The 22797-nt window shown below is 56.4% G+C and overlaps 1 protein-coding gene across 50 annotated transcripts in view; it reads right to left on the bottom strand.

Moving 5' to 3' along the window:
- Positions 1–22797, bottom strand: part of CELF4 (CUGBP Elav-like family member 4) — a 299242-nt gene that overhangs the window by 5215 nt on the left and 271230 nt on the right. For 8 of the 50 annotated variants that reach the window (XM_082354335.1, XM_082354370.1, XM_082354346.1 and 5 more), the window contains exons 8-12: positions 21302–21451; positions 17473–17538; positions 15842–15925; positions 10755–10838; positions 5466–5637 (exon numbers count right to left, since the gene is read on the bottom strand). In XM_082354335.1, the coding sequence (XP_082210461.1) occupies positions 5510–5637; positions 10755–10838; positions 15842–15925; positions 17473–17538; positions 21302–21451 (512 nt within the window). In that variant the 3' untranslated portion in view covers positions 5466–5509. Of the gene's footprint in view, positions 1–5465; positions 5638–6094; positions 6174–10754; positions 10839–15841; positions 15926–17472; positions 17539–21301; positions 21452–22797 lie in introns of all 50 variants that reach the window. The other 42 variants (XM_082354368.1, XM_082354326.1, XM_082354372.1 and 39 more) reach the window with 8 other exon arrangements.

The raw sequence follows: 22797 nt of genomic DNA, 5'->3' as shown, positions 1-22797 counted from the left end.
TCACATCAACGCTCTCAGAATTCTACAGACACATCCTGGCACAACTGATTTTATTTCATGATCGCCTTACTCTCTCTGCTTTGCTCTCAAGGTGGCCCACGTGGCCAAAGTGAGGCTGCTTCCTGCCTGGCACGTGAAGCCTTTAGACGGCTCTGCAGCTCTGACCCAGGAAATGGCCACGTGGAAGACTGGGGGTGCCCTGCAGGGCTGGTCATACGCCAACAGGAGACTCCACTGGAGAGGGGCGGGCTATGGCCCTGTTTCCCCAGTCTCTGCTGCTGTCCCTTGTGCCCTGCTGCCCTCCCCCACTCCACCTCCCCCTTCTCCATTCCTTCATACCCTATACCCCTCCACATACAGCTTTCTAGACTGACCCATCTCACAAGCCCCGACCTGCCTTCTTCACTGATGGCGCCCTGACTGGTGGAGGCTGAGCTCCCTTCTCTGTCAAGCATTATCCAATTATTCCGTTTTGAGTTGTCTTGAGCACGCTTCACCATTTGGGGTCCTCTGCCCCCACCCAGGGCGCTGGGGGCCCCCAGCCCTACGCCCTCCTCACGGTTACCCCTGGGCTCCCTTCCCAGTCCCTGCTCCCCCTGCAGCACCCGGGTCTGTGCACCAGGCTTGCAGAGTCTGCAGGGGTTTCCGACGCGCCGGGCTTCTACACGCAGCGGCCTCCACTCTCAGCTTTGTGTTTTCCTTCAGGGAGTGTGGAAGGGAAGCCTGAGATCATGACATGTCACTGTGGGTAAGATGCAAAACAGCTGAGAGGTGACTGTTTGAAGCCTGAACCCCGCCTCCAGCTCTGCCTTCTCAGAAGAGCCCCCCGCCCCTCTTCCTCCACAGAGCCCTGCCCTGCCTGCCCGTCCTGCTCTTCCCACAGCAGATCTCCCTCACCAAGACCAGGGCCCACCAAGGCCCGCCGGCATCTCCAGCCCCTCCAGAAAGAAAGCCCTTAGACCCACCACCCAGGAGAGCCAACTGGCGGGCCCTTGGGGTGGGAGAAGAGGCCTAAGAACTGAGGCGGGGGGAATTCCCCGGCGGCCCAGTGGTTAGGACTGCGCCCTCACTGCCGAGGGCCCGGCTTCAATCCCTGGCGGGGGAACTAAGATCCCGAAAGCCTCACGGCGTGGAGGGCAGCGCCGTCAGGTGTCAGCCATGGGAACCCAGGGACACCTGCACCCAGTCCTGGGACGCCCACTCCTCCCCACCCCACTGTGCTCCTTTGCCGGCTGCCAGCTTTCCTCCAGCCACCCTTCAGTGCCTGGCACTGCCCAGTGCTGGGGATTCAAGACTGAATATCACACAGCCCCTCCCCAAATCTCCATCTAGGGAACCTTCTCGTACACACTCATCTCTCACACACACTTGGCCCCCAGCACACAAACACTCTCTTAAACTCGCTCAGCCGCTAAGGAGGCTCCCTGGGGTCCCACCCATGCACTGCTGACCACTTGCTTCATTAGGGAGCAGTGACCCCTGCCTGGCCACCCTCTGGAAGAGCCTCTCCGAGCACAGCCCTAGAGGTGGCAGCAGAGTCACTGACCGGCGCAGGGGAGCTTGAATCAGGACTGGGAAGCCCCACCTCATGACCTGGGTGAGGAAATTATGGTCAAGCTGAGCCAATTCAGATGCCAGGTCCTAAACACAGCTGGCCTCTAGCCAGAGAAGGCCCAGGCCCAAAGCCACAGCCCAGCACTGGGCAGGTCTGACCCGAAGCACCTGTGCCTGCAAAGCTCAGGGCAGACGCTGTGCAGAAGCACACTCAGAACCAAAGCCCAGGGGCCAGAAGAAACGGGGCTCCCGGGGAGTCAGACACGCCACTCAGAGGGCTCTCCCTCCAAAGAGCCGGATGCCTGCGCGCCCGCCCTCAGCTTGGGCCCAGAGGTGGAACAAGGGACTTGGGTGTCTGCCTGGCCCTGGCCACGTTCGTGTTTCTGCCCACTTTCCCTGCCTTTGTTTCCTTCCTCTTAGTTTCCCCGTAAAGATTTCTGGGAGAAACTCCCATCTTAGCGCAAGGTGGGGGGCAGGGGCAGCAATGGAGCCAGGAACCCACACTCCCATCCATCAGGGTGCGCAGACCCCACCCTACCCAGGCCTCATTTTATGGAACCAAAGCCCAACCACACGCCCCCTCCCCACGGCTGCCCTGCCAGGGGCCCTCTCCTTCCCCAGAACCCCCTCACTCCAGTTCTGACCTGGCCACCTATTTGCCTTCTGTCTTTACCACTGGCCCTGAGACCACCCTCCCCGTGCCTCTTCACACCTAACTATGGCCCCTCCCGCCCTTCTGAGCAACTAGGACTCATCATCTGTAAACATCCTTTGCTGGCCTCTAAAATCATGCAGTTTTTAAGTTGCTTTTGCGTGCTGTTTCCTCCCTCCCTTACTGGCAGCAGCCACCGCCCACTACACTCCCCAAGCCTGGCCCTATGGCACCTGCCTTCTGTTACAGCCTCTAACAGTCTTGGGTTGGGAACCTGAATGCACCGTTTGTTAAAATCCTGTGAATGGAGCTGAAAGGTCAACTTTACTGTAGGAGCTACGCGAGCTCACAGTTTTTTAGAAGACTGCCTAGTGCAGGGCTAGTCAGATGGCTGACCCCAGAGAAATGAGATGTCCTGATGTGTCCCCTCTGATATTCAGGACACTCTGGGGTAGGAGGGGTGGGGTGAAGATAGCAGAGTGGGGTTTATCTTTCTCCTTACTTGAAGGGGTTAAGAGCTCAGCCTCTGGAAGTAACCACTCCCCCTTCAAATCATGACTCTACTGCTCAGTAGCTGATTAGCAAGTGACTTAATCTGTCTGTGTTCCATCTATAAAATGGGAATAATAACACTACCTACCTTATAGGCAGCTACAAGTATACAGTTATGTCTTAGAGTTGTCACCTACAAGAACTGTCTCTTGCGTGGTAAGCGCAGTGTGAAAGTCTGTGGTTCTCATCTTTCTGGCCTTTGTATTCCCTGGTGGAAGAATCACTCTGCTTTTTTAGCCACTCCTCTCAAGCCCCCACCCCAATCATGACTGCTAACTGGTTCTACCCTGAGGACCACTCCTTACCTTCTGTCCCAAACCACAAGTCTGCCGTCCTCACCCCTTCATCTGGGAATTTCTCTGACCTAGATGTTCTCTCCTTTCTTGGGGTTTTAGTTGCATCAAGGTCTAGGAGGCTAAGACAGGCTGTTTTGGGGCGGAGCCACAAAACACACCCACAGGGGCCCCTCAGAATCTCAGGGCATGACACTGGAGCATGCCACCTCCTTAAAAGTCCTCTGATGGCTCCAATGCCTGGGTTTCATCACTGAAGAAATGGAAGCCCAAGAGGGGAAGCACCTTGACCCAGGTCATGCCTTAGTGGCAGAGCTAAGCCTGTTTAAGAAAAAGTGCTCCATGTCACGAAAGGGCTGCTTTCACTGCACCGTCCCTCCCCTCCTACAGAAATGCACCCATTGGCTGGCTGCTACCGTGTCTGTGCGAGCACAGAGCTGGAAGCTCCACGCGGGCAGCACGGTGACCATGCCTCTCGGCATCCCGGCACTGAGCCAGCATCTGGCACAGGAAAGTGCCCACGCTCTGAATGAACATGTGCGTGTGCATTTCACACAGACCAAAGACGGACAGGGGCAGGAACTGAGGAAGCATGAGAGGTGGACGCTGCTAGCTTCGCGGCAAGTAGAGGCTCAAGCACCCTCTTCGAGAGAAGGTGAGTGTGGCTGCTCCTGGGTGGATGAAGGGGGTCCTGCTGGCAGCGGTGGGATTTGAGAGGAGACTGGGAAGCTGGAGACCTCCCTCCCAAACTCCAGACTCTGACCCTCCACTCGGATGTGTAACTGTCACGTGCCTCACCCTTCTCCCAACCCCTCTCCATCTCAGACCACGACAACTCTACTCTTCCAGTTACTCGGGCCAAAAGCCAAGCGTCATCCTTGACGCCTCTTTCTCTCACATCCTCTCTAATTCCTTACAAACAGCACCAACTCCCTCACACCACATCGACTGCTGTCGCCCTGGACTGAGCGGTCCCGGCGCTAGACCTCTGCTTTGGGCCCTACGATCTATCAACACGGCAGCCAGCGAGCCTCCTGAAATGCAAGTTAATCACCTCACTCTTTTGTGCAGAGCTCTCCAATGGCTCTCCCGCAGCCCCCCATTTCCGAGGAGAGGCCAAAGTCCATGCAATGGCTTGTGGGTCCTACACGAGGTGGCCCTCCTCACCTCTGGGATCTCCTTTTCCACTACAACCCACCGTGCTCGCTCTCCTCCAGTCACCGTGGCCTCCTGCTGGTCCTTGAACACACCACATCGCCCACACCTTGGAGCCTGTACACTGGCTGTTCCCTCGGCGCGAGGACCGAGGGAACAGCCAAACCCTGGCGTGGCTCCCTGCCTCCCCTTCTTCAAATCTTTGCTCAAATGTCACTTCCTCAACAAGGCCTACCCTGACTACCTGATTTAACTGTAACCAACAATTCTGACACACTATATAATCTACTCTTTGATCCTATGTCCTTGTTTGTTGTCTGCCTCCCCTGCTAAGGACAAGGATTCTGATTAGTCTTACTCATGCTGAGTACCTAACAGTACCTGGCACACTGTACTGCCGAAGCAGCGGAGGCCTGGGCAGCCTGGCCCTGAACTGTGAACGAGCTGGGACGGCAGGAGCGCACCTCACTGGGAGAAACCAGGCTGGGGGTGGACTTTTGATGGCCAGGCACATCTACTCCCTCCCCCCTTCCCCAGGAAGCTGCTTCACCCAGGGGAGCACGTGGCCTGGAAGAGGAGTGGCCGACTGTGCCTTCAGCTGTAAGGCAGGACCCAGACAGAGAAGGGAAAGGTGACACCTGCCCACTCATCATGGCCTCTGTAAAGAGGGCGGGGTAAGTGGCCCCAGTCCCATACCATCACCCTCCTCAGCTTCTGTCCCATCCTGTATTGTTTTTTGGTAAACTTCCCTTTGAAAAGTCCTGTCCCTCCTCTCCAGACTGAGCTGTGGGGAACTGAAGGGGTGAAGGGGTCAAGTGTCTAAAAGCCACCAGCCCTTCAGGCAAGAGAGCTGGGGAGGGGAGAGCCAGGGAGTCTGGGAGAAGGTCCCAGCACAGGCCTACAGCTCCCCACAGGGGCTACTCCTCCCCCAAACTCTCCCAGCCCTGAGCTTGCCATCTGCTCACCCCAGGGTTTTCTGGCAAACGAAATTGCCGGTGTAGACCTTCTCAGACCGGTTCCCTCACTCCTGCTCCTCTTGGCTCTGCGGCAGGGGGATGGTCATACCCATTTCTGACGGGGTGACCACAGCTCTGCGCCTGCCCCCTAGGCACCGGGCAAGGAGCAGGTCTAGCCGGGCGCAGCGGGTCCAAGGCACAGCGAGGCTCCGTCCGGCCCACAGAGGCCAGGGGAGGCGGCGGGTCCGTCCGGTATCAACCTCCCCAACCCCCCGTCCCCGCGCCCCGGCCGACCCCGGTTACCTGTGCGAGTCCTGGTCTCCCCCGGGGGACGCTCCCGCCTGCACTCAGTACGGGCGATTGGCGTCTTTGGGCCGCTTCAGCTGCACCTTGAGCCTCTTCATGCCGATCTGGAAGCCGTTCATGGCCTGGATGGCGGTCTGCGCGCTGGCCGGGTTGTCGAAGCTCACGAAGCCTGGCGAGACACGAGGGACGAGGGCCTGGGTTTCCACGGGGCCGCCCCGGCCGGGAGGGGGCGGGTGCGGAGAAGGTCCGTGGGGGCCGAGGATGGGGCGGGACGGGGCGGGCGGCGGTGTCTCCCCGCTCCCGCCGCGCCTCCGGGCGGGGGCGGGGCTCAAGGCTCCTCCCCCTCGGGGCCCCGCCCCCGTCCCGGCCTAGTGCCCCCCACAGCCCGCGTGCTTGCGGCCCATCCCGCGGCGGGCGCTGCCGAGGCTCCCGGCTCCCCGACCCGCGCGGCCCCGGGCCGGACCGCCCCCGCTCCACCTCGGCTCTGGGCGGCGCCGCTGTCCCGCGCGCCCTCTCCCCCAGGCGGGGCGCCCGCGGCGCGGCGGGGCTCGGAGAGGCGCCCGCCCCCCACCCGCGCCGGCCCCGGCACCTCAGCCCCTGCCTGCGGTGGGAGAGGGCGGACACACCTGCGGGTGGAGGAGTTTATTGGACACTGTCCTCCCTGACAGGAGGGGGCCTGGCAGCGGGAGGGCACGGGGTGCCGGCCTAGGGAGAGAGAGGAGTGCGAGGGGAGGGAGGGGAGGCGCCACGGAGCGAACTTCGCCGCCGCCGCCGATTCCGGCCGCCCCCCTCGCGAGCGCCGCCCGGCCGCGGGGCGGGGCAGGGCAGAGGTAGGGTCCCCGCCGCCCCTCCTCCCGCTGCGTCCCTGCCGAGGCTGCCCCCAGCCAGGCTCCCGGTGGCCACCGGGGCCAGTCCACACCGGCTCACATTAACCCGCCACCTCGCTTCCAGGGGCCGTCTGCACCATCCTTTTATTTAGTAAAACTCCACCCTGGGAGCAGGGGCTCTTGCCCCGGACTAAGCACGCGCCCACTGATGTGTCCCCTGTGAATCCCTCGTAACACTAATAATGGTATAACAATAATAGTACAAATTGACCCTATTAGCGAAAGTTAGCTGAGCGCCTTCTCCGTGTACTACAGACTGGAAACGTGCTTTTCACGTGTTCACTCCTCCCAACATCCCAGGACAGGATATAGAACCATCCATGGCTCCCAGTCACCTTCTGAAACAAGCAGTTCCCAGGTGGGAATGGATTAGGTTCCCAAAGCTGATTTAGAAGTCACCTTTTGGAACTTCGAATGCACCTCCTTATAGACTACACTATATCAGCATTTCCCAAAAATGGCCCTAAAAGGTGCTCCCTGAGAAAGGGCCTTCGGTGGTCAAGCAAGTTTACAGCCAGGCCCCTCTGGGACAGTTCATGGCACATTAACAAATAAAAACATCCCTCTCCCACCCCAACTTCTCTCTTCTTTATGGCTTTTTTTAACGTAGTATTTCCTGGAATTTATTTGACTTTAGAGGCCTTTTCTCCTGTAAAACGGACTTAGATCCTGCAAAATATATGAAACTAAGCTTGGCGAAGTTCCCAGGCCATTCTGCAAATGCGCTTCACTTGGGGTGCTCGTCTCCAAATGGCCATTAGATACATAAGGGAGAGGTGTACAGACTCCGTTGAAGTAGAAAGCTGCTTTCTTGGTTAATCGTCTGTGGTACCTTGGGCCTGCCTGTGACCCCTCCCTTACTCACCCCGTGTGGTGGCCCTTTTACCTCCGCCCCAGACACTGCCTCCACAGGCCTCTTTTCTCTTTCTCCTTCCTGCATTTGTGTGCATTTTCTCTTGAGGCCATGTGTCATCAAAGATGGGGAGGGGTGTGTGTACACGCATGTGAGTGTACTCAAGAGTGGCAGCATGTGAGCTCGAATGAGATTGGTCAGAGATGGGCCCAGGGCAACATAACCAGCATCTATGTATTATGTATTAATCTATGTGCGAAAACACATAGGAAAGATTTCTGATTATCCGTAGTTGGAAATCAATGTGAGTCATCTTTCCACCTCCCCCTCTCATGCCCTCCTGGCCCATCCCTTCCCCACCAACTTCTCTGACTGATGACTAAATCAAGCTGTCAGCAGAGCAGTTTTCAAATGTGTGAATGGTGCATCTGTTATACTGCTCTCCCCCAGACTAAAGAGGGTGGGCAAACCAAAAGCCTCTCTTCCTCCTGGGACAAGATAGCCGAACTGTGGGTGACAGTTCCCCCCACAAAAGAACAAATACGAGCAAAGTGGGGAAGAGATGGGAGAAAGATAAAATCGGCTGGAGATGCTGTCTAGGGTGGAGGCGTAAAGGGAGAGAGAGGGTCCTGGAGGAGGGAAGAAGCCCAGCCTTTGGGTTGGGTTTCTGGAAGCCTGGGGGTTGGGAAGGATTCCGGGCTCAAGGAACTTTTCTTCCTGAACTAGTTTTGTTAACTGGCTAGCAGTCAGGGCAAGGAGCATCTCCCCTGCTGGCCCCCCCTCGGCAAGGCTCTAGGCACCATCTCCCATGTTCACAGTTTCCAGGACTGTGTCCCTTCTCCCAGAGCCCCCTGCCCCATTCCTCCCACTCCCAAGAAGGTTCCTGCCTTCCAGACCGTGGGAGGCTGTGCAGGTAGGATGCCCTCCTGGTGGCCCTCCAGCCCGTCTTCCAATGCAGAAACCATCTGTGCTGCACATATGGTCACGACGGCCTCTGAAAGATTCTGTTTATGCTTATAAAGAGCAAGCGGGGCCTTTAAGGAGTTCACTTTAACAGAGGACCACGTGTGCAGAAAAACGGCCCTTCCTTTGGGGAATAAAGGGGACCCTAGCACCTCCTGCGGGTCCGGCTCTGGCCAGGTCCCTCACATGGACCATCTCATGTGACCTTCACAGCATCGCTGAGAGCTGGCTGCTGAAATCCCCATTCCACAAATAAGGACACTGAGGCCCAGAGAGTAAACTTGCCCATGAGTGCGTGCTGGGGACAGCTGCACAGGCTCGGCAGCCAGAGCGAGGGAGGGAACCCAAGAGACTGAAGGAGGAGCCACTGGGCCCGCCAGCTTGGTGGGAGCCTGTCCTTTCTCAAGGCCAGTGGATGTTCAGCGTTAAGACGTTTGTCCAGGAAGAGAGGAAAGAGCCAGAGTATAGGTAGGTGGGGGTGGACCCCCAGAAGCAGCCGGGCGAAAGTCTTTGCTGGAGAACTTGAACGAGCTAATGGCAAGGGTAGTCCGGGGCTGACTGCAGGGAGTCAGACGCGCTCCAGCCCGGGGGCCCAGCATGTTCTGGGCTCTTCACAGTTTTCTTCTGATTTATGGAACATCTGAGGCTTACTTAGAGAGCAAAAGCAGCTGATCTCCAGTTTGTCGTTTTTACATACATAATGTAATTCGTCAGAAGAAACAGCAGTCAAACAGTGGAAGGGTGCAAACTGGTCTTTTCCTTTTGCCTTGTTTTCCCATCCCCCAGAGAAATGAGCTGCTGGGGCAACTCTGTGCCACTGAAATGCCACAGATTTTCAGTGGCAGCTGCCAGAGGGGAAAGGACAATGTGCAAAGATCTTGACTGCCTTGGGGAACATGCTTTCCACCCTGAAGCCCTTCGGGTCCTGGAAAGCTGGTCTCCAAACTGGAATCTCCTTAACATGTGCTTCCTGGTGCTTCTGCATTTTTGTACCTTCTCCCCTTCCCCACTCCCAAGGCGGGGACCCAGGTTCCCTGGCCAAAGCAGGATCCTATTCTGTCCTCACAGCCCCAGAATCTGGGGGTCAACCTGGAGATTCTGAGCTTCTGGCTGACTCAGCTCTGGGGACTGGACTCCTCAATCCTTGGGGAATCATGAGTGCGTCTGGCCCCAGAAAGAAGCTCCCATGGAGGCAGAAGAGGTGGGAGAGGGGCTAAGGAGGAGAGGAGAGGAGAGGTGTGGGGATGAGGTGAGTTTCCAGGAGGTTGGAAGCAAACTGAAACTCAGGATGCCCAGTTGAGTTGGAATTTCAGATAAACAATGAATTACTTTTTTAGTATAAGTATATCCCTAATATTGCATGGGACATATTACATGTAATATTTGGGATACACATATGCTAAAAATGTATCCATTGTTTATCCAAAATTCTGATTTAACCAGGCATCCTGTGTTTTATATGACAACCATACTCCTAGATCCTCCCAAGTCCTTTGTCTCCTATCTAACACCCTGCCCAGGAGAATTTACCAGAAGTATCTTCATCCTGTTACTCCCACCATCTTCCACTACCTACCACACCACATGAAGCATCTTCACCTGAATGGTTGAAACCCTCCCCAGCACAGGCCCGCCCTCACAGCTGGTCTCCCCTGAACCCTCCTTTCTCCCCAAAGCCTCCTGCTTCCTCATTCACTGACCTTTGACTCTTCTTATCCCAGCCCCCATGCCCTCATCCATTCTATTCCCGCTGCCTGGAATTTCCTCCCCTTCCTTTTTGTCTATTTGCATCCACCTGCCTTTCTCCTTCCTCCATTACTTGGTGCCTCGCAGATTTCACTGCTGTTGAATAGATGTGATTTTCATCTAAGCTCAGACCTGAGGCTTCCTGAGGGCAGGAACCAGTTTCCTCTTCCTGATTCCTCAACAATTTGGCTCTGGTGGCCTGAGGGGGTGGGTAGGGGGAGGAGGGTTCATTGGATGGCAGGAGGGGAGCAAAGAGCAGGGTAGACAGAGAAGGGGGGCAGGGGCAGGACAGAGAGATGGACAGAGGAGGCCAAGGGGCCGGCGGGGTAGGGGCCTCGGCTGGGCGGACCTCCCACCCCAAGGATCATGCTTGGCTTTTACCCCGGGGCCACTGTGACCTTGAGAGGAGAGGGGCGCTGGGAGAATGGGTGTTGCCAGGCTCTGCTCCCTGCCCTTCCACCCCTGCCCAAGGTGGGTCCCTTCCCCTTCTCAGTCGTTGGGAATGGAACTTTTTGCCTGGGAGGAGAGACTATCTCTTGGACCGGGACAGGGGGTAGGGGGGCTGGATGGGGCGGGGGGGGGTGGGCAGAGAAAGCCAAGAAGCGAAAAGAACAGAAGAGAGAAGAGGGGTGAGAGGTGGAGGCTGGAGGCCGGGCACAGGGAGCACTTGGGGGTGGGGGCCGATGTGAAGGAGCAGGTTAAACGCAGTCGGACACCGGTAAATTGGCGCAAGCACCACCCTGTCCTAGGTGAAGTTGGTTTGTTATCTTTACCCACCAAAGCATTTACTTTGGTTAGTCGCCCGATCCACAAACACTTTCGAGGAGATGACATTACCGAAAGGGAGGAACATCTGCATCAGCTCAGCGTCCCCAAACTCCTGGGGCAGATGGTAGATGAACAGGTTACAGCCCTCGGGCCCTGCGGTGAGGGGGGGGGGGCGGGGGAGGAGGGATGGCGGGGTGGGGGAAGAGAGAGACAGAGGAGAGGTGAGCGAGTTAGGCAGCGGCAGCAGGGAGGGGTGGGGGCGAGGTTAGGAGGGGGAGTCTCATTCAAGATCCAAAAGTGGCCACGGAAAAGGGGGGGCTGCTGAGCCCCGGGTCTGAACTCTGGTCTCCGCTCTGCCCTTGGGCAAGTCACTGAACCTCTCTGCGCCTCAGTGACCTTTTCTGCAAAATGGATCCATAACAGGGTGCCTTGCAACTCTAGGGCTCCAGGGGTGGAGTCAACCAGTGAATGGGGTGAACCTGCCAAGGCCTGATCAGTCATGGAGGGGAGATGCTGAGAAGAGGCAGGGGTAGGGAGACCTGCCGGGCCCCTGCTCAGGGGACGCTGTCGGAGGGAACTGCCCTGGGGCAGCCGTGCCTGTGGTGCTGGGGCCTCTGGAAGCCTCACTTCAGCCCCCACAGGCAGGACTCTGGGGCCTGCAATCCCCATCCTCCTCGTGGACAGCAGCCACTGCTTTCCATCTGGTCCCCAACGGCCCTACCCTCTGCTGCCCCGAACCTTAAAGTCAGCCCTGATCTTGGAGGTGGAAACCAAGGTTGATCCCACCTCCTCCAGCAATCTGGGTGAGCAGAAGGGGCTTCACTGCAAGGATCCGTGATGGGATACCCACAAGCCAGGGTACCACGAGCCTTATGGTATAAAAGGCTTCCTGTTTCATTACAGCAGTAACAGCCCTGCCACTTCTGTAGCATGAATTACATGCCAGGCTGCTCTACACACTTTACTTGAATGTTAATTCACTTAATCCTTACAGCAGCCCTGAGGCTGTTGTCATTCCCATTTCACAGAAGAGAAAACTGAGGCCAGAGAAGTTAAGTCACCTGCCAAGTCACATAGCTAGTAGGCAATGGAGCCAGGATATGAACCCAGACCCAGGCTGTCTGCCTCCATAGTCTGTGCCCTCCTCTCTCTCTACCTACCTATCATTCATCTCAGTGCCCCAGAAATCCTGAACCCCGCTGAGGTCTTTGGATTTCTGAAATTTGCAGATAGCTAAAGACTCACATGTTTCTTTTTAAATGACCAAAATGCTCAATTTTAACTCTTTGAATGGGAAATCTCTCCAAGCTCCTACGTTTTTTTCCTGCCATCTAAAATAGAGTATGCCACAGATAACCTTTTAAAGTGTGGACATTTCAATGTTTGTTTCCAGCCTATGGAGGACATGCAGAGGAAACAGCTGCACTTGCTAAGAGTTGGATAAGAACGAGGTTCTGATCAGAGGCTGGTAGAAACTAGGCAGGAGCTTAAAAGTGAAGACTGTAAGGCACCAACGTGGGCTGCCGTGTGGCTTTCACAGCCAGCACCCTGGTTCTCTGGGACGCGTGAGGCTGCCAGATAACCTGGTTCTGGAGCAAATCATCAGCTCTGGAATCTCTCCGCCATTTTCTACCTCTCCTCTCCCCTCCTGCTCTCCTAACTTCCTTCCGCCATCTATCTGCACCCCCTTGAGGTTCACAGCTGACAGCTAAGAGTCCTCTGACCACCAAAGCCTCCCTCTGAACCAATGACCTCCTCGGCCCTGGTCCCTGCCCTGCACCATCTGCCCATCCCCGGCCTCCGGCTTCCCCTCCCTGGACTGCTGGCTCTGCCAGCTGACGGCGCTTTCAGAACCGGCGCAAGCGAGCTCCTTCACCCACTGCCAGGGGTCCCAGGGCCGGACTCCCCAAGCTCTGGTGGCCCAGCCCCCACCCCACCCCCGCCTCCAACCGTGGCACGTTCTCACTGGTTCACACTCTGTGAATGTGTCCCTTGATGGTCCCCAGCTAGATGTGAGTCCCCTTGCAGCAGGAACCAGCCTGAAGGCCTCATCTAATCCACACCTCCTCCAGAGTCCCACCCAGATCCTCCCCACACCCTCTCCCTTCCTGGGGCTCCCTGAGTCCACAGCCCATATTCTGCAGTCTGAGGCTCTTTCTCGGGTAGGTCTGGGAAGCTTTCTCTCCAGCCAGAAGGGGGTGCTCTCTAGGGGCAGGGGCATTTGCCTTCCCCGGTCCTCCTGCTCCCCTCCCCCAGCACGTGCCTCCCTTCCTCCTCCCATCCCAACTCTTCCAGACTTCCCCCACCCCTCCAACCTACGCTGACACCTGCCTTGAACTTGGGGCCCTCCCTACAAGTTCAAGTTCTGCAAGCTGCTTTGTGTGGATGTTATTTCTGTTCTCCTTAAAGAGACAAGGAGCCTTCGAGGGTAGAGGCTCTGGGCTCAGTCCCATCAGCATTGTGTGTGGCTGAGCCCCACAGGGACGGCTCTCCCAGCCCCCTGCCCCTCACCCCGCAACAGTGAGCCTACACACCGTCTTACTCGGGCAACCCCGGAACCCTAATTCCCAGATTATATATAGAGCATCCAGATGGCATAACCGCAGGACTTTGGAGATCAATCTGGTCCAACCCAGCCTTCTGACAAATGGTGAAACGGAGCTCCAGAGACAGAAAGTGACTGCCCTGGACCACACTGCAGCCCCTGGCACAGTAACCTGGGCTGGTCTGTGGGCAGACAGCCTCAGGGTCTTCAGGCATCTGTTTTCAGGCTCAGCTCAAAGACAAGGGAGCTGGAAGGAGGGTCCTGCCCAGCAACCAGTGTGTCCTGGTATTTCAATGGCATGACACAAGGGGAGGTGACCACGGTGGAAAGAGGCTAACTACTGGCATGGCTGGAGGAGCACAGCCTTCTTGTTCATGCCTCATGCAATACTGGACATGGCTTTGGTCTGGCTCCAACCCACTCTCAGCCTGTCTTCACCCCATTTCCAGGCTCACCTCAGACTCTGCAGCACCCATGCCTTTGCTCCTGCTGTTCTCCTTGCCTCAAATGCCCGTCACCCCATCTCTACGTGCTGGAGGGGAGTCCTCATCCTTCAGGACCCCAAAGATTTCCCCGAAGACCCCACTTCCAGCACCATGAGCTCGCCCTTATATGCAGCGAGCTTCTGTAGGCATCTAGGTTCACATCTCACTGCTCCCCTCCCCATGCCCTGCTCCCGCAGCGCACCCAAGTCAGGGAGGATGGGGACAACAGTGGGAGATCCTCCTGCCCGATGGGAGGCTGGAGTGGGGACTGGCCACACAGGGTCTGCTCTAGGGAGCAGGGCATGGGGGTGGGGGGAGCTGAAGCTGCTCGGAGATGGAGAGAAGGTATGTGAAAGAGTTCAGAGCTAGACTCATGGGTTGGTACAAAGTATGAGGTAGGGGGTGGGGCAGGGAGCAGATGGGGGGACAGTGTTTAAGGCCAGTGGTAGCTGACCTGCAGCTGTGTGTGTGTGTGTGTGTGTGTGTGTGTGTGTGTGTAGCAGCGTTTAGAGACCTCTGAGCCACAGGCCAGAGTGATACAGGGCACTGACTACAAGGTGAGGGCAGGTCAGCCTGAAGCCAGTGGGGTGACAAAAGCAGTAAGGGCCATTGGGCACAGCTCTCTGCTCTGGGCCTGGGACAGGCAATGCTGGACTCTTGGACCCACCGCTTGTGGCCCTGACCTGACTGATGTGGTGCTGGAAGGCATCAGTGGAGGGAGGAGGGCGGGGGCAGGGCAGGCTCCAGGGCCACAGCCCAGTGAGGAGACCATCTGGCAGAGGCAAGCTGATGGGCCATCGTCCACCCCCACTTCACCAGTGGGCCCAGGCGTGACTCGGAGCTGCAGCAGCTGTAGCATGGCTGCAGGAGTGAGCAGGGGGCCTCACCGTGCACCCTCTGGGTTCCTGCAGGTTCATCCTCATGGGCCCAGGGAGGTGATGACACAGGTTTCAGGAGCTGCCCGGTGCATGTGAACTAAGATAATGCCCCACGTACAACTTTGGAAAGGGTGACAAACTGGTGAGGGGAGGGCTGTGTGCATGGTGGGAAACCTGCAGGCGATTGGTGGAGTTTGGAAGGCAGACTTGAGCTAGTCTGACCCTCATACCCCTCTAGGGAACGGTCATCACTGTCCTCATTTTGGTGAGGACACCAAGGCTGAGAGAGGAGGGTCTGAGCTGGGAGTCAGACCCAGAAGGGTTTGCTTCAAAGACCAGCCTTTCAACCATCCAGGCTCTGGGGCCTGTTCGGGGGCCTGTCTGACCACAGGGCTTTGGACCAGCAGACCCCGGGGTGTTTTCCAGGACTAGCCCACACCCCACAGCTCTGGGAGAGTCTGCCGCAGGGGCTACGAGCCAGCGATATGGAAACCACTGGAACCCTCTGGCCACGTGGGCTGCATGGGCAGGTGTGGTGGCCTCACTGGCAGGCTGACCCTTTTCGTGGGGTGGAGAGACAGGACCCCATCAAACTGAGCTCTGCGAGCACCCCTGCATCCCCGAGAGTGGATTTGTTATCCGGCTCCTGCGGGGCTCCGGACTCTGGAATGGGAGGACTCAGATTCTTTACGAGGTCCCAGCCTCCCGAGGCCCATTGGCCTTGCTGCCTTGTTCACACCAGGGCCTCCAGATGTGGCTTTCCAGGATCCCCTTCTTTCACTAGGCCTACACTGAGGGACCCCATCCCCTCACCTGCCCATGGAGTCCTGCCCTGGGAGCTCCAGCTGACTCTCCTTCTCACCTGGAAAGTACAACCTCTGTCCCTGATGAACTGGCATCCCCACTCCCACCCATCACCCCAGCCATGACCATTCATATTTCTCCCCTTCCTTGCCACTGGACAAATGCTGCCCATCGAGGGAGGGGAGATTCTTGGACCCTGCCTCCTCCGGGACCCCACCTTCCTGACCTCCCTTCACCTGGGTTTACAGAGCTGCCCGTGACAGTGCACCTCCGCGCTTGGATTGGAGAGCGCTGCCTCTCACCGTCCCGCAGCTCCTCTCACCCTCAACACAATGCAGATGTGGTCACCTTGCCAACGGAACACCCCTGCCAAAGGCCCATGCGAGCAGCCTCTTTGGGGAGAGAAGGGGGGAAGAGGCGTAGGAGCCCCGCTGGCAGACTCACCTTCTCTCTGTTGCTGGGGGATCATTGGAGGTGGCTGAGGAAAGGCCTGGCTTATCTGACCATAGGCAGCAGGGTAGGCGGCTGCTGGAGGGCCAAAGAGAAGAGGCAAGAGCAAGAGACGGTGACAGTGACACAGAGAGAGACAGGGTGAGAGGCAGGAAGAAAGAGAGAAATTTCAGTGTTGAGCAGTAAAAGCAGACCAGCAAAAAAATGCATTTTTAAGATAAAGCCAGTTTTCAGCAGTAATGAAGGAGAAGCGGCAAAGGGAAGACTAGAAGATGTGTATGTGCGCTGGTGTGTGTGTGTGTGCACACGCATGCTGGTGTGTGCGTGGGGGAGGCGAGTTTAATCTGCGATGGACAACCCACGTGTGGATAATCCACAATGACGGATAATCAAAAACATCAGAATGCCCTGGAGGGGATCGCCCCACACCACCTGGAACCCACAGGGTTTCCCCCTTCTCTGAGCCACGACTGACTCTGGCCACATACCCTCAGTCTCGCGCAGATGGCGCCTGTGTGGGAGACGGGAGCCACCCTAGGTGTGAGCCTGGCCTCTGGGATCCTGCCAGTGCGTGGTTCCCCAGGGGCAGAGGACTGAGTTGAACAAATCTGATGCTCTCTATATTCAACTGGAAAGGGTCACAGGTGGGGCAGGAGTGGCTAGCCCCCTCCTCAGCCTGGCCTGGCTCCCAAAGGGGCTCAGGGGGGCTCAGCAGGTGAAGGAGAGAGCTTCCCCTGGACTCCAGATGTGAGAAGCCTGCTTTATCCAGGTCCCCATGGTGCCTGGAAGCTCCATCACCCTCAGGGGAGACATTGCTGCCTCCTAAACACAGCAAGGAGGGACTCGGACCAGGCCAGACAGCAGGACACTGGCTGGGTGGCGATGACTGTGTGTGTGTGTGTGTGTGTGTGTGTGTGTGTGTGTGTGTTGCCCAGCCCAGGGGAGGGAGAGAAGCGTGGCTGACAGCTGGCCTTGGGCTTCCTACGGTAGCTTATCACCTTCCCATTCAGTGACCCAAGGCCATCTGCTGGCCTCTCCTGTTTTCTACCTCTGGCTGCCTGTCCTCCCTTGTTCCCTGTCCTTGCTCGGGCCCCACTCCTGTTGCCTGTGTATGGCTTGGGGGGGGGGGGGGATGGAAACTGCTTCCCTTCCCTGAAACCCAGGCATCTGTGCTTTCTGAGCCAGTGACACCTAGCTCCGGCCTCACCCCAGTGCTGCTGGGAGGCTTGGTGTTCCTGGACAAGCCAGACCTGGCAGCACCACGGGGGAGGGAAATCTGGCCTCAAAGATGAGTCACTGCACAGCAAGGTTAAAGCTTAGCCTGGCTCACCAACTCATCGCATGTTCAGACCACCCACCACTGCCGTGTTGGGTTAGGGTTAAGTAAGCTCTGCCTGAAGGCCAAGGGGCACCTGCAGAGAGGGAGGGAGCCCGGCGGGGGTGGGGGGGGGGTCTCCGTCAGTATAACACTCCCTCCTTCTACCACAGCTCCTGGCCAGTCCTGCCCTGCTCCCCCCTCCCTCACAGTGCTAGGCCCAGGCCTGGCTGGGTAGGGGGCACCGATGCCCAGGCACGGGGCGGTGCATACAGCCGGGGGACCACCGTGGGGACGCGTGGATACTAACGACCTGCATACTGCTGCACTCCGGCGTAGGCCTGCTGCAGGGGGTCCGCGGCGGTGGGGCTCTGCGCTGCAGGGGAGCCAAGGGGGCAGAGGTCAGCGAAGCCTACCCAAACCAGCTCCTCTCCCACCACACCCCTGGACACGATGCTGCAGCTGCACTGCCTTCCCAGCCACTGTGGTCTCTGTCCTGGGGCAGGGCGTCCGAGGCAGGAACCCTGAATGGGGGCTCCTCTTTCCTCGGCCTGGGGCCCTTAGTAGGGTGGAAAGCTGTTTACCCTGGCTGGGGGATGCAGGCTGCCGCTGGCTTGGGTCGGGGGTGAGAGGGGTGGTTCATGCAGAAGGCTGGGAAGGGCAGGGAAGGAGACTCCACAGAAGGGCTTGACCATGCGGGGCTTGGTGGGGAGACACCTGAGGGACCTGGCCCTGGAGAAGGGCTGTGGGAAAGCGGGCAAGGGCGCTAGAGGCTATCAGGAGGGTGGTTTCCTCCTCACGTATCCCCAGCAGGACTCAGGGGCAGAGCCCAGCTAGGCAAAAGAAAGGGCATGGAGGCCTCATCCTGCCATTCTTCCTGGGCCACCCATGCCTACTCAAATAGAGGGACCCCCCTCCCAAATTCTTAGGGAGTTTGCACGAGGCACAGAGGTCTTTCATTCCTCGGCATGCCCTTAGTAGAACTGACCACACAAATAGATCTGCCCCACGGTGCCCACAGACACCAAAGAACAAGAAGACCGAGGACCTTCTAACACCTGATCTCAGGACTGCGACATCTACTGCCCAGTGCGCGGGGGCCCTTGGGCTGATAATTTGGCAAGCAACCCAGAGAAGCTGGACTTCCTGGTTCACTTCTGTTGCCTTTGTTGTGTCTGCAGATGTGGTGGGCAAAAGCCTGGCTGCAGCGTGGACCAATGATGGGCACTGCCTTTGGTGACCAAGGGCAGTGATGACTGAAGTGGGTGTGGGCTGGCCTTGGGGGCCCAGGGAGATGGGTGGGGACAGATCCAGCCTCAGTATATTTGAGGCAAGCTGGAGAACACAGGGAGGCAGAAAGGAAACCATCCAGGCTTATCTGCCTGGTGACCCAGGCCAGCAAAGCTAAATGGCAGTGCCAGGCTTTGGGGCCTGCAGACCAGGAAGAATTCCCAAATTTCCCTTCTGAGCTCTCTTCCCTGAACCTCTCAGTAACATTACACTAGAACAATAGCTCCTCGGTCTCTGGGGGGCAAGGGAAAGTCCTGGGGCAGAGGTCCTTAGAGATCATGTGGATGGTGGCAGGTGAGCTGGGCCCAGGAAGGCACTGCCCAGAGTGGGGAGCTGAAGATGGGTAAGGATGCAGGCTCCTTCCCGCCTGGGGTTGTCCAGGACAAAACCCTATCCCTCTATTTCCTTCACAGTGGACACTGGAGCTCCCAGTGGTGAGGGAGTAGTGGTGGTGGTGTTTGGCAGGTGGCCTCCTCTCCCTCTGCCTGACTCTTCCACCAGCCTGAGCTCCCTGGAGGGAGAGCCACATCTTGCTTGTCCTCTTGGGCTACCCAGCTGCTCAACCACAGAATGCCTTTATGTCAATTAGAAAAAAGATGTCTCTTCTCTGGGCAGAGTTTTGGTGCCCTGTGCAAAATATAACCTGCACAACTTCTATGGCAGCTCCCCCAGCACAGTGCCAGGATCATAGCAAGTGCTCAGCAAATACCGTGACATAGGGAAGAAATAACCAGTCCCTATCATTTGCGAGAGCCACCCCTTCAGGGGTGTTTTGTGGCAGTGAAAGCCACACCGTGTGCTTCCAGCATGATCCCGATGAGTAAAGGGGAGAGCAGAGATGCTACCTGGGGCTAGGAAGTGGAGAAAAGCATTTCTGAGACCCCTCTCTACTTCTCTGCTTAATGACCTCATTAGTAACTGCCAAAGAATGAGCACTTTGAAGGATCTCGCTCATTACAGCAGCTCCAAACTCTGCATTTAAAGATGGTAAATTAATTTTTTTAATGTACTACTTTTTTTCTTCCCTTCCCTCCAATCCATCCCTACTGCTCTGGCAGGGGATTGTTTATGGGATGTGACAGATTGTTACAAATGGGGGGGAGAAACATTTCCAAATTCCACGAGGGAAATAGCTCACAGATGCTGGTAGGGGTGGGGAAGGAACAGGTTTGTCAAAATCCAGAGACCCAGATGGGCTTGTGGGCAGGCGAGGGAGGGGGTGGTGAAACCGCCCAGATGTGCTGGGGACTGTATCTCCCAGCTCATGAGCCTGAGTGAGGAGGAGCCCACGAACCTGAGATAGGTGGGCTCTCTCCCACCTCCAGCTTGCCAAGCCCCTCCCAGCCTGGAGCCTTCACCATTAAACAACACTCCAGATCCCCCTCCAGGCCCTGTCGCTTCATTCTCTAGGCTTCTCTGGTCTCTTTGCTATGCACTGAGGGGTGAGTTGTGGGAAAAGCACTGAGATGGGATCAGGAACGACTCCAAGTTCAAAGTCAGGAAATTCTCCTCTATTTCTCTCTGGCACACTGAACTTGTACTCTGCTGCTGGTACAACTTTTATAGTCTATGGATGCCTGGGCCTCACTTCAGACAGTGAAATCAGAATCTTTGGGATTCTGTGGTTTTACAAAGCCACACAGTAGATTCTGATGGGCAACCAGAGTGGGAAGCACTCCTTTGCCCCCCAAGGCTGACCTCCTCTGCCCCAGTTGTGCCAACCTCCTTACCCACCCTGCCCCTGCCAGGACAGCCCCTCCATAGCAGTGTGCTCCTTGCTCATCCGTACTTAATGTCTGATCTGAGTGCCTCCTCAGGAAGCTCTGTTGGGCTTCCTCAGCCTACAGAATGAGAGAACTCTCCCTTCATTGGAATTGTTAAGCATCTCAAATCAGAAAACACTCACTCTTGACCAAAGTCTACTCTGCCTTATTGCCTCATTATTCTGTTGATGCATATTGTGTTCCTGACCGGATTTTGACCTCCCAGGAGATAGGCCCATGTCCTGCCCTCCTTCTGGGCCACCCCCCTTTCATCTGTCATAGACTGGGCACTTACTAGTACTTATGGGGACTCTGTGACCTCATCACCTGCCCTCCAGGAAGAAGGACAGCATTCTCCTCATGGCTATTACACTGCCTCTTGCCAGGCTACTCTAGGGCTTTGGGCCCAGCTCCCCAGCTCCAGTCCTCAAGACCCAGGGAGGTGAGCTGCTTAAAGTCAACTGGACACTCTTACCACAGGAGAACTGCTAAATTTTAGAGGAACAAAGTTAATTAGGAACAGGCCTCCTGGATCTTCTTGTGTGCCAGAATTCATGAAGGTAGGACCCAGGAACTGTCCAAAGCTCTGGTCCTCTGTCCAAAGTTCTGACCGCAGTTTCGTATGCACCAAGGGACTGAACTGCTATGTACTAGCCAGATTGCCAATCTATATACCTCCACTTCCTTCCCCAAAGAGGCTTTTCCTATTTAATACTAAATATGATTATTCTTTTAGCTTCTATCCCCTCACTTCTTTTGGGTCAAATTCACTCTCAAGTAATTTGCAGTTATTAGCCTCTCTCTAGATGAGTTGGACAACTCATCTATTCTCCTTTCCCCTGAGGGAGCCCCAGGAATGGAGTTTTTTCTCACCCATCAGACTGACAAACCCCCAGGGATCTGTCTTCTCTTCCATCAGGAGCTCCCTGAAGGAAGGCAGGAGGCTGGCTTTCCCTGATCACATCTGGGGTTCCACCAAGGAACAGAGGGCGGGGAGCCACACATTCCCTGTTATAACAGCAAGGGCACGGACAGAAGGGATGAGGAGTGTTGCACGGGGAAGGAAGAGCTACCAGATGTGCTTACCTGGGTAGGGGTGAATGCCATTGGCAAACACAGCTTCTGCAGCAGGTTGCCCATTGGCCTGTGGGGGGAGGCCAGTGAAGCCGTTCACCCCAATGGGGGACGGGATGCTAGGCACGGCTGGTGCAGTGATGCCCGGAGGGGTGCTGCCACCTGGTTCCAGAGGTGAAGATGGGTGGAGAAGGGGAGGCAAACAGAACAAAGGTGATGAAGGCCAACCCATGGAGCTCCACCCTGCTGGCTCCGAGGACCTGGGGATAGACTTGGACCTCACACGTCAACTCAATCCTATCTGTGAATCAGGCCTTGGGTTATCACCTCCCTGTATGTAATGACTCTACTTACCCCAACTATATCTATGCTTCAAAGCAGAGTCCAAATCTCACCTACCCCACAAAGACTTCTCTTACCACTGATTGCTTGACCTTGGACCTGCAGCACATAGACTTCTAAGTGCCCTTGACTTTGACCACAGTTGGTCTTCCGTTAGTCTTTTTCAATGATTCGTGCTCACCCCAGTTAAGTCAGGATGGACTGGTCTTTGTCTAGCCACCAAGGGGTTTCTAAGCTATGGCTCTGCTCTCTGCTATCTTAATTGGATCACTGAGGGGCTGATTTCCCTCCCTATGAGGGAGTCTTGATACTCAGGTGGAGGAGGTCTTAATTGTGGTGTTCCCTTGCATTGAGGGAGAAAGGCCTTTGCAGAGTCCAGACTCAGCCCTATTCACACAAAAAAGTAGACACCCTGGCCTCCTCCTCTCAAGACAGTGGTAATGCTCATTGTGGCAGGGGTAAAGTTGGGGTCAGATGACAATATGCTGTGCCCTCCCTACACCAGGCGGATGGAAACCAAGGTGTGGGTGGCATGGTGATTGTACTGAGGCCCCAGAGGCTGGAAAGGCCTTCCTCTTCATGTAGGAAGCAGGATATCTCTGTGGACAAGGACCCGAGGCCATCAGGAGTGTCCCTAGATTGGGAACCAGAGCTGTGGGGTGGTGTTCAAGTTGGGGCTAGAGATGGCACAGTTTTTTATAGCTTTTAGCTGGGAAAGGAATAGCTCCTGGATGTCAGGAAGGCTGCTGCTATGGCCTGAGTGCAGATAGCGAAGGAAACTTGGTGAATGAGAACTCAGCCCTTGGGGCTAGACAGGGATTCTTAACTTTGAAACCACTGGCATCTGTAGCCACACATTTCCTTGTAGGGAGCTGTCCTGGGCATCGTAGGATGTTTAGCAGCATCCCTGGTCTCTACCTACCAGATTACAGTAGCACCGCCCCCCTTCAGTCATGACAACCAAAAATGTCCAGGACATTGCCAGATATTTGGGGGGGAGGGGCAAAATTGCCCTGGTTGAGAATCATTGAACTGGATAATAGCCAGGATCCAATTACAAACATGCTTTGTAAGAGAAACTGTTTCCAACCCCTCTGTCCTTTAGTAACTCCTACAGTTCTCTCTTGCTTGTTGTGAAGTTGTCTTGGAAAAAGTCAGTGAATCTA

The sequence above is a fragment of the Balaenoptera borealis genome, assembly GCF_965194805.1.
Source record: "Balaenoptera borealis genome assembly, chromosome: 14".
Taxonomy (NCBI): domain Eukaryota; kingdom Metazoa; phylum Chordata; class Mammalia; order Artiodactyla; family Balaenopteridae; genus Balaenoptera; species Balaenoptera borealis.
This window is presented reverse-complemented; position numbering and strand designations above follow the sequence as displayed.